Genomic DNA, 11,755 nt, shown 5'->3' with positions numbered 1-11,755 from the left:
GGTGTGGTATTTCTACGGCTCTGTGGGAATCTGACGAATTACCGGAACAGGTGACGCAACAGAGTTGTAGGCTGTAGATATGTAATGTTAGTTTGTATGGTATCGGGCTTGGAAGGGAGGAAGGGATTTAATAAGTACCTACTTGCTTCAATTAATATATAATGTTGGTATGCCCTAGATTCAATTCAGTGACTTTCACAACTATACAATATAATTTGACAAGAACAACAGACAATCCGGTCCGTCGAAAGAGGACAACGCACGAACTGTCGTAGAGAAACTTTTTATCGGCGGAGACAGCCTTTGTCCAACAATGGATGTTGCAACAATAACAGTTTAACAGTGGCATGAACTAATTAATCTAGACGTGGGCATATCTGTGAGGCCCTTTTCTTTCACGGTGCCCGAATGGGTCTCGAGCGTGGCCCCGCTTTGGGCATGAGGCCGTGGGCGACGGCCCACTTCGCCCACGCCTAGCTATGCCAATGCAGTTTAAGATTGTGCATATGTTATTGAGCAGATCTTACTTCTCGTACCTTCTGCTCTCCTTGTAGTTGGTCCGCCGTCGGCAGCACGGCTTGGCGAATATACAGAAGGCGATTCGCAACAGGCAACACGCCAGACCGGCGATGATGAGCGATGGACCCACCAGCCGCAGAGCCGGCGTTTTGAACCCCTGGAATTGTGTTTACAAAATATTAGAGAACAATACAGATTGATCTGGTGACCTAACCAAAGTGACATCGACAAACACCAAAGGAAAAGTAAAAATGTAGGTATAGAAATGAAAGATGCTACGAAAAGTCTGTGTTTCGAACGATTGTCTGCCTAAGTTCTCTAGTACGAAAGAACCGAGATTTTTCGCCTCCTGGATGGATGCCTGTAGGGGGTTAGCACACTGCATCCGATTCGCACGTCGTATTTGTCTCGCTCAAACATCGGAGTGACGTGCGAATCGGATGCAGTGTGCCATGCGCCTTACTTGGCAAGCATCTTTTACGAGTAGGTACGACGTATATTCAAAGGATCGCCAATATTAATGATGTACCTATAAAAAATTGTGCGTTTATTTAATTAGGATTACATGATGGCTGCAAATCGTTTGTCTGGGCTTGAAACTAGTGGGTGCTAGGTAGGTATACTAGGTACGTTGTACAGATGTAGAATATTTAATAAACCAATCGACTAGCTTGAGAGAACGGCTCGATTCCGGAAATGAATTAGAGATTCACTAGATATCAAATAGTAAACATAATATATGCGACGTTCCACGGCAAAAGGTACCTTATGGCGGTTGGCGCATAATTAACGCCTCTCCAATACTCGTATTATTGCGTCCGCTAAGGTACCTTTTGCGGTGGGACGTCACATACCTTTACTATTTCGTATCTAGTGAATTTACCTATTTCCCGAATCGCGCCGAGATTAATCTAGAATAGAATCTATGAGACAAATACGCATATCGGGCGCACGATGTCACATACCTGCTCACTGCCGGATGACGAGTTATGACATGACATATTACCGAGGATTAAATAAATGAAGACACTAACCTTGTCACCAGTGCCGACGAAATAGACGACGAGGCCGACAGCGAGCGTCCCGAGGCCTGCGTACAGCAACCGCGCGACGCCCCAAGGCTCTCCGTGGCCTCCCTCGGCCTCGCCGTCAGAGTCCGATGACGAGCCATATGATGCGTCTCGAACCTGAAAACACAAATCACAGAATACATTATAAACTGATATAGATGTCATACATAATATGAGTGAGCGTAAATAAAGACTTGCCTTCCTGTATAGGCATTAGCTGCCATACTTACAAGGAAAAAGTAGGTAACTAATACATAATTATTGCATTCAGAGGGGTTAGTATGCTCTTATCAGTTGCCAGCTATGGAATATTAGCACGAAGATAGCATATCAATTTAGTTCCCTCCCTTTAGCACAGAAGTACCAGTAGTTAGGTTTTAATTAACAGGGAATGGCCGTAACACCTAGCTACCTTGATAGTCTATCGCAACAAAGCACTGGGTAATATCGAATCGAGGTGCCATTATTATTGAACAGTAAATGTCATTAATCATGCAAATTCCAACCTTGAATCCACATTATCTATTTTATTCTATGCCTTACTGGCCAGTTGTCCCAGTTGTAATCATAGGCACGGCTCCATTTGCATTTCAAGCTGTTATTACAAACTTTCGGACCATAATTAATTCAATACAATGAACGAGCGAAAACGAAGGTCTACGTTTTTAGCTTGGGCAAAAATGCTTTCGTACATATGGTTTTAAATAACATAAAATACGTAGGTACCTTCCATCACCAACGTAACGCTATACTTACGATTTGTACGATATTGTTTCGTAAGTAAACAATATCGTGGCATAAGTTAAAATCCTTGCATTAAAAGCCTACTTGACTGATGTTATACATTTTTCTTTCTCATTTTACTGTCAGAAAACCCTTTAGTTAAGTACCTGTGTTCTCGGTCCATACTAAAACTCCCGTTAGAGATATATTGGGTATCATTTGTATGCACACACAACCTCCCCCTAAACGTACCAACTCATTCCTTAGTGGCTAAGTTTGAGATGTGTTCTACAAATAGGAGGAGGCCCTACTGGTAAAACAACCATTTTACGTCACGATTTCGCCTTTGACTTGAGCACTTTAGGTGCTCTGCATCCAATCAGATTTTTCAAGAGCTCTCAGACGGCCGTCAGAGGAAGATTGATGATGGAGCTAAAAGTAGCCTGACCGCGGGAATAAGTGGTTCTCAGGCTATCAATGATTCGACATTTTAAATTGAGTACCTACAATGGTACGTTGTGCTAATGATGACTGTCTGTGTTTAGTAGAGTTCCTTAGGTAAAATAGTACAATGTGCAACATGGGGGGTATGTGGAATAATGCACGAGAGTGAATTAAAGACTCGAGTAACAATATTCTTACCCCCGCAGTTACAATGTTATTCATTACACTCGCTCGAAAAATACCTTATTTCATGCAGGTGTACTGAAGGACAAAGGCCTAATATTGTTCCCGCGGGAGTTATGGATTGTGAAAAAAAGCTACAACTTACGTCTTATGGTAACATTCCATTTCTAACCGCAGCTGCACTACCGGTACAGAATGCGTCGCTGTCATTGTCAATTTCCATAGTAAAATGAACAGTACCTAATGCAGCTGTCGTTGGAAATGGACTGTCACCTTTAAGCACACCTAATAGCTATGCTACATTTAGGTACATATGGATTAGCTAATAGGTAATTGTCACACCTGCAGGTCAGAGAATTAAAAGCGACAACAGTGCAAGTCTTAGCTTAATTGACAACGTTTGTATCCAAATTTTTATAGCAACTGTATCAATTAGGTACCTACCAAATAGCGTAGCGTTTTACAACGGTAACAGCCACTAGTAACCCATTTGAACTTGGAATTAGTTATGCAAGATCACGGTAAATAACTGAATGAGTCTTCAGTTTTGCGGGGCTTCCGCAAATCGTTGTAAGTTCATATATTCGTAGGATTTAGATCAGCATTAACGATTAGTCTCCTACAATACTAAGGCCCTCAGTACACGAGATGTAAGCGTGGCGTATTACGCGCGTAGAACGAGAGCGCTACGAGCACGTACTTACATCTCAAACAAGTCCGCACACGAAGCGTAGCGTGTGAGATCTCTGTCGTCATTGCGACAGGCATACGCGTAATAAAGAACTTATATGCACACAACAATTACGCTTAAGTGACGCTTGGTGCCCAGAACTCTAAACCTCCTCCACGCTTAGGCCTAAATACGCCTCGTGTGCATAAGCTGTATTTATAAAAATACAGTATGTATCAGAACGAAAGGCAAAGAAAGAGACCCATTAATGTTTAGGTCACACTGAGCAACTTTTACTATGGGACCAACCCCGAAAACGCGGAAATTTCAACATCAGACGAAAAATGTATGAAACATCCAATTTTTTTCCCGCATTTTTGGAGTTGGTCTCATAGTAAAAGTTGCTCAGTGTGACGTAAACATTAATGGGTCTCTTTCTTTGCCTTTCGTTCTGATATATACAGTATTTATAAGCACACGAGGCGTATTTAGGCGTAAGCGTGGAGGAGGCGTAGAGTTCTGGGCACCAAGCGTCACGTAAGCGTAATTGTTGTGTGCATATAAGTTCTTTATTACGCTTATGCCTGTCGTAATGACGACAGAGATCTCATACGCTATGACCTAAACATTAATAGGTCTCTTTCTTTGCCTTCCGTTCAGATACATACTGTAGTGTTCTCACCCGGTTGTTCCTGTGCCACTTGCCGCGCTGGTCGCGGGGCGCGCCGGGGTGGTCGCCGAGCACGGAGCAGCGACGCGCCGCGCCGCCCGCGCCCGCGTCGCCCCCGCCCACCGACAGTGCCGCCGCCTTCTGCCATGGGTCTCTTTCTTTGCCTTTCGTTCTGATACATGCTGTATAGTGTTCTCACCCGGTTGTTCCTGTGCCACTTCCCGCGCTGGTCGCGGCGCGCGCCGGGGTGGTCGCCGAGCACGGAGCAGCGACGCGCCGCGCCGCCCGCGCCCGCGCCGCCGCCGCCCACTGACAGTGCCGCCGCCTCCTGCCATGCCGCACGCCCGGCTGCGCACTAGAAATAAATACACAATTTGTATTTATGGTGAAGTAAACGAAATATAGCTTTAATTTTATAAAAAAAACTGCCTAAATAAGTATCCTGAATTATCTTAAAGTTCGAATGGGTTTACATGGGTTTACTTAGGTACACGGAGTACGCACTTCCGCGAAGCTGGGCGATTGGCTTTCGTACACCTTGAGGCTGCTCACCATTGGACCTTCGGCCCACCGCGCTTTTAAGACGCGTAAATTGACCATTCAAATTGATCTTAACAATGATAACATATTCTTTAAAGCAATGACGTCACGTTTAAGTACATTTTCATTCTACTTCTTAGTAATTTTTACAATACTGGAAACGAATGGGATTCTTAAGTTAATAAAAATAAAGCGAACATACAGAATGTGACTCAAACATAACATGTAAAAACGTCAAACGCTTCTCCGGCGAAATCTCTCCATTTTCTCTGCCAGGCTTCGAAACAAAATAATAGTGTATTTCGGTACTTTCAGTCGCTCGACGAGGTTACCTAGAATAGAAGGGCGTAACAGACACGAATTTCGTTCGGAAAATATGTCCTTATACATAAAGCAGATAGGGAAAATATAGATAATGCATTTGTCCTTGCGATTTAATGCGAAGTCATTATTGAATGTAGGTACATCTCAGAAATGAATTATTTGTTTTCATCTATTTTATGATTTAACAAATACCCATTATGTGAAGTTTACATCGCTTTCAGAATCTTGCGGTTAAGTATATAAAAGGCATAAAAGCATAGACTGGACTCAACTTTTTTTTATCGAAAGTGAGGTTTTAAAATATCCAAAATAAAAACAAAAACAAACGTCATATTAGATAATTATCATATACAAAAATACCAACCTAAAAATTGTCTATATTTTACGAGTTTCTCTAGAGGATTTTACTGCAGAGACCCCATTGTGCTAGTTGTGATATATCGCGAACGCCAGAGCCGGGAACTAGCTATTGGCTATTGGCCGTACATCTTCATTTTCTGTATATTGAAATCGTGACTGGTATGAACAAGGTTTCAAAACGGGTTTTTAACAAGATTGTATCACTTTATTGGCTGTTATTGTCGACGGTTTGTTTGGAAGCTTTTCATGCACGATGAAGGGAATAAATTGGTTCAAAATTCAACGTTTTAACAACTCGAAGTCGATGCAAATTTAGCATTTTGTTATGGTTTTGATAGGAGTTTGACGATCGTCTTAGTGATTGGAACACGCTTCATTTCGCAAGCACCAATTAGCAAGAGTGATTTTCAATGTTGTATCAAAACCAGCTCAAACCGAAAACATAATCTAAATCTGGCTTTCCTGTAGCCTTACAAAACATGTGTAACAACTACCTACTTAAGTAGTATCTGCCTAAAATATATTGTTTAGTCCTTTATTGATGACTGCATTTTATTGATTCAAAATAGTCACTCATTGGAATAATTCTAAAGATGACAAATACTATGACCAGTACGGTAAGTAGGTACCTATGTATTTATTAAATTTTTGTTGGATTTACGAGCGATTATGTTACAGCAAAGTTTCCATAAAGTTGCGAAAGTTCTTCTGTTTTTAACATGTATGTGATATTGTATTAATTATTCTTCAAAATGAACTTGTTCTGCATCTTACGTGTAAGTTTCTGGACTTTTATAATCGACCTGCTACAGCTGCTACTTGTTATTGTGATAAAAAAGTCTTAATTTAATTTAATTTGATATTGTTTTTGGTTTTTGCTTGTTTTGTAGAAGGTATGTACAACTTGTAATGCTCATTCTCATGAAGTGAAATGTACAATTTCTTTTGAGAAAATAAAGTCGTTTAAGCATAAACTTTTTAAAGAACAAAACTTTCCCAATTGAATGCAAAACGACGATAAATATTTAAACTCATTACAGTATCATGGCGTGCGGCGCGCCCACCGCGTAACGTGTTTTTACGAACATAAATCAAGCTGGGGGCCTACCGCGAACCACGTTTGACGTGTTGCCACTCTGTCACACTTATAAAGTCGTACGAAAGTGTGACGGGGAGGCAACACGTCGAACGTGGTCCGCGGTAGGGCCTCTGGTGTAATTGCGCACAGGATCACATTAACATAACAGTGTTGGCGTCGCAACACGTTCACTAATAGATTTCATACACGTGAGTTGCATTCATGCATTTTGTTCTTGATTTTCAATGAATGAAGAAAAAATGCATTTTTAGTGTTACGTTAAAGCAGTGTGAATGGAACGTTTAAGTGTGGACGAAATTTAACGCAACTTTGGATGGTCCATATTAGTTTATTAAATATTTTTCATAGAATAAGTTAAATTATTTTATTCGATTTCAGCCTCAGGCACTAGAAAGCTACACCTGCTAGATGCTACAAATTACTTTGTAATATAAATATGTATTCAATGAACTATAAATTTCTTCATTTTTAATATCTTAATTTTACCGAGCTCAATGTATACTCAAACCCTCCAATACCATATGATTCGATCCCATGCGATTTATTGAATGTATTCATTCATATTAACTTTCTACTGACAAAGTTTGACCCAGTGACGTAACGTATATATCTTTAGCACAACTCTCTCCAAGTTTCCATCTGCTTGAAGACTTATTTCATGGATTAAATTATTTTAGGTAGGTAGCGATGGCAAAATGCCAAGAATCCTTTATTATTCTTAGTAGGTGTTTTCCTCTACAGCCCTATTCCCTTATTAAAATCCAGGAATATTGCGAATTATCTTATAAAGTACCTAATACCTATTCTAAAGGCGTGGGCGATAGAGGACGTATGAGTTAAGGCAAAGTCGATGTTTAGGTCGAACCATAATACTCTTATTCGATAGGTTATAACAACACTAGAGCAATAAGGATAGACATATGTATAAACACTTAAGTAAATAAGAGAGAGATAGAGCTTTACGAATAAATAACACTTCCAATATGTCGTTGTTTCATTAGCAAGTCCTTACATATGGAATGTTTATTTAAATACAACAAAAGCCAAATTAGCCCTGAATGAAGTCGAAATGAGATGCAGTTAATACTGTGGACATTAAACTTTGAATTTAATCAACATAACAAGAAATGAAACCGTTCCCCTGCATTTTTAACAAGAACAATAGTTTTATCCTACTACAATGAAGATACTTTAAAATGCGCAAAGAAAAAGGGGAACAAAAGGGTTTAACTAAAAGTGATTAAACTTGAAGTATAAAACTTCATCAAGATCGGATCAACGTTGGATTAAACTCTAATGCTTAATCGCTTTAAGCCAAGGTTTGTTTATTCTATACTTCCTAATGAGACTTTGGACCCGATTCGGATTTTGAAATAGATATCTATTAGATATCTTTTAGACATCACCAAGATACGATAACGGTATGTTTAAGATCTAACCTGTCAAATTTGACATTTGCGCGATTCTGGAGATACTCTTGAACGATTTCCACGGGATATGTCTTAGAGATGATAGAGATCCAATTCACATCTAATAGATATCTTACTCTATCTAACGTAAAAGTGACATTGGTTGCCCAAACTGCGCTGCAAAAGAGAACTAGTTGATATCTAAACTATAACGTATCTAGAATGGATCTAGTACGTGTCGTCTCTTGTGAATATCTTGAAGTTCGAATACGGCAGTTTGAACCTGATAGAATTAGATACATGTGTGCTACGTTGGTCATTAGTTCATTACACACGAGATTAGATGTGTGGAATGACTTATTACACACATCGGCTTTCTTATTGCCAATGCACACGTGTTACATACGACATTGTTCAATACACTTGCTCGTAACGTAAGTTGAAAGGAGTGAAATATTTATGTAAAGTAATAATGTCAAGGGATGTAGGTAGGTAATCATAAACTCATCACCCCTAGCGTTGCTAAGGCTTGTTAAAGTAGCTTAGGGTCTGCTTGTCAATCTAATCCTACGTGTAAAAATACCTACACCGTCTTATTCATAAAACCTTACGAGCCTGATTTAGCTAAATTATGATTTATCCCTTTCTTACAGATAGGGGAGAGCGGGGTTAAACGTGCCGGAGGTAAGTTGATCCGATGGGAATAGGAACGCAAGTAAACCATGGAGCGATTCGTATGATGTTTGTCGCGAAAAGTCAGACCACTATGCGGTTGCAGGAGCCGTTTTCGTTGCTTCCATTATAGTAGAATAGTAGTTATGGAAAATAAATCGAAAACGAGGGCACAACGAACCCCACGGATAATCACATTTTTGCTTTGGATTTTTTTACTATCTGTTAATAGTACACAACAAATTATCATATATTTCGACGAACTGCAAAATACTCTTGCAGCGTGTGTGAACTGAGATTTAAATATTTGACGGATAAGTTATAAATTTTAGCAACGAAACAACCCGCCCCATAGCGGGTTAGCAATGTACAAATTGCAGAACATTCCCAAAAAGCGGAAACGTTCTCGAGAATGTTCTCAGAACATTCCTGCAACATGGAAATTATTGTTTAAACAAGAGAATATACTTGAAATAAAGTTTAAATAGGCATAACTTAAAACTAAATGTTCTTATGCATATATTATTGTCTATTACAGTTAGCTATTTTGTTGATGTGATAAATTTACCAATAAGTTGCTTAAATTCTCACTGTATATCAGAGAACATTTCGACTTTCGACAATATTATCAAAAAAATTTTTTTTGTTTAATTAGAATCTAGAGGCCTCTATCTCCCGCCATGCCAAATCTCAGCGCGCTCGGACCAACTTGAAAAAAATTAAAAAAAAAGTCGGCCATTTTGATTTTTTTTTAATGCAGATTGTTTTGTCTCGGGGCCCTCTATGACATTTGGTCGAGCACCCCCCACCTATCACGCACCGTTTAAAAGTTGCCATACAAAATAAAAGTGGCCTGTTTTCCCACAATTGTAGCATTTTTCCAAAAAAAAAATTTTCATAGGTGTCTAGGGGACCCCGAGATTCCGTGACCAAAATTTCAGCGCGCTAGGACAAATTTAAAAAAGTTTAAAAAAAATGTCGGCCATATTGAAAAAAAATGGCAGCGTCAAAAACTGCCAGGGTCCCTCTATGACATTTGGTCGAGCACCCCCCAGCTAAGTTTGGCCGTTTGGCCGGGCCGTCATACATTTTTCTGACCGGAAGCGGACGACCAAAAGTCGGAATTTTCTGGGGGTAAGGACTACACCTAAACTATCGTGAATATTCATGGTATAAACAACGATAAATAAATAAATTCTCGTTCTCGAGAACATTCTCAGAAGTTACCGAGAATTTCTCATGTGGAAAGTTTCGCAACTTTGGAAAGTTCTCGTGCGTGCATTGCTAAGCGGGGTTAGTAGTTCCGTTCCGACCTATCTCATAAAAAAACTGTTTAACGATGCTCAAAATAATATCGCTACTCAGAAACGCAAACAATCATTATTTAATATAGCGCAACCCACATACCTTATTCACACTGTTTTCATAGATCAAATTTGTATTTTATGAAAATTGGCACGTTTAACCCCGCTCTCCCCTACATATGTCAAAATAACAGATAAAGACAAACGATTATTAGCTAATTGAGGCTTGTAGCGCGTTTATGAATAAGGGTGTAAATCTGTATGTATGTAAATATATTTGGGTCATGTGGCTTGTTAAATGATCTTAGAAATTGCACTTATCATTTGTCATATAAAGTATACCTAGCCATGAACACCTCGGCTCGTCTCCTGCCAGTTTCTCGAGTCAAATAATCCCCTAAGGGCCACTTGCACCATTCACTAACCCAGGGTTAATTGTTTAAACCATGGAGTTATTATGGTTACCAGTACAATTTGACACTTCGGTAACGGTTTAACCGATTAACCCCGGGTTAGTGGAATGGTGCAAGTGGGCCTTATTCTATAGCCGCTCAAGCTACGGTGTTAGCGATGATAAGTTCTAATTGGAGCTCTTCTCGTACATGTTGTTACTTGTTAGAGGTAGTTACATTACAACTTGTTACCGACGAACATTGTGTTATATAAGGCAGTGTTCACATTATAGGTGGTTCGGCGCGCTACCGCTCACCGCTGCCTCGTTCACTTTGCCTTTTAGTGTAGTAAACGAAGCAAGTTGTTGTATGGAGACCCATGCATTAATTCCTCAGTCGATGAAATTTTGCTTGGTTATTGTATAGTATGAGCCGAAACTAACATTATAAATATCCAAAAAAAACCGGCCAAGTGCGAGCCTGACTCGCGTTTCTAGGGTTCCGTACATGATTCCGACTCACGCTTGACTGCACATTTCTAATAGGTATTCCTGTCATCTATAGGTAAAGAACTATTTTGTGTATTTTTTTCAAAATTTTAGATCCAGTAGTTTCGGAGATACAGGGGGAATGGTAATTTTTTGGCTATTTGTATTTTCTTAAATAACTTCGAACCTACGTATTTTTAAATATATCCATCTTTGGGTTACTAATTTACATATGTGTACCAAATTTCAACTTAATTGGTCCAGTAGTTTCCGAGAAAATAGGCTGTGACAAACAGACAGACAGACGCACGAGTGATCCTATAAGGGTTCTTTTTTTTCGTTTTGAGGTACGGAACCCTAAAAACACTCCTAAGTTAGGTATGTATACGTAAACATACAAATCTGTTTATTTATTTAACCGAGTAATTCCTCCGTCCGAAATTTTTTTTACCAAATAAGTTATTAGTATTTCTGCTGGGATTTATTTTATTGTTATGTCATATATTGTTGCAATACGTTACATCAATATTTCCGGTGGAGACGAAAATTTGAACGGAACATTTTTCCGTAAAAAGATATTAACGATTTAAGACTTTAGGTACTTACTTAAATACTATTACTATTATTCTTTGGATATTTATACAATACTTTTTATTTATTGATACTTTATCATACTGTAAAGTTTTTTCTGGATGAGGAATTACTGCGGGGTCCACTACCTTTATTTACTACACTATTTGCCTTGCTCACGCTGCCTAAGTTCCATCACAGAATAATTAATAGTACTAGATACAGAAGATTCACTCTCTAACAAAACGCGTCTGTTACGATTAGGATAGATATCCCCGGTTCAGGTCCCGTGCCCCAAAGACTTTTGCTCTACAAGTG

The 11,755-nt window shown here is 39.4% G+C and overlaps 1 protein-coding gene across 1 annotated transcript in view; it reads right to left on the bottom strand.

The window, feature by feature from the left end:
* The window catches only part of LOC134667781 (uncharacterized), a 60,680-nt gene that overhangs the window by 1,041 nt on the left and 47,884 nt on the right, over positions 1 to 11,755 (bottom strand). Inside the window, exons 3-5 of the mRNA XM_063525191.1 lie at positions 4,292 to 4,634; positions 1,554 to 1,738; positions 537 to 676 (exon numbers count right to left, since the gene is read on the bottom strand). Of these exons, the coding sequence (XP_063381261.1) occupies positions 537 to 676; positions 1,554 to 1,738; positions 4,292 to 4,634 (668 nt within the window). The remainder of the gene's footprint in view (positions 1 to 536; positions 677 to 1,553; positions 1,739 to 4,291; positions 4,635 to 11,755) is intronic.

This window comes from Cydia fagiglandana, chromosome 9, assembly GCF_963556715.1.
Source record: "Cydia fagiglandana chromosome 9, ilCydFagi1.1, whole genome shotgun sequence".
Taxonomy (NCBI): Eukaryota; Metazoa; Arthropoda; class Insecta; order Lepidoptera; family Tortricidae; genus Cydia; species Cydia fagiglandana.
The sequence above is the reverse complement of the archived record's forward strand: the minus strand, read 5'-3'. Positions and strand labels throughout refer to the sequence as shown.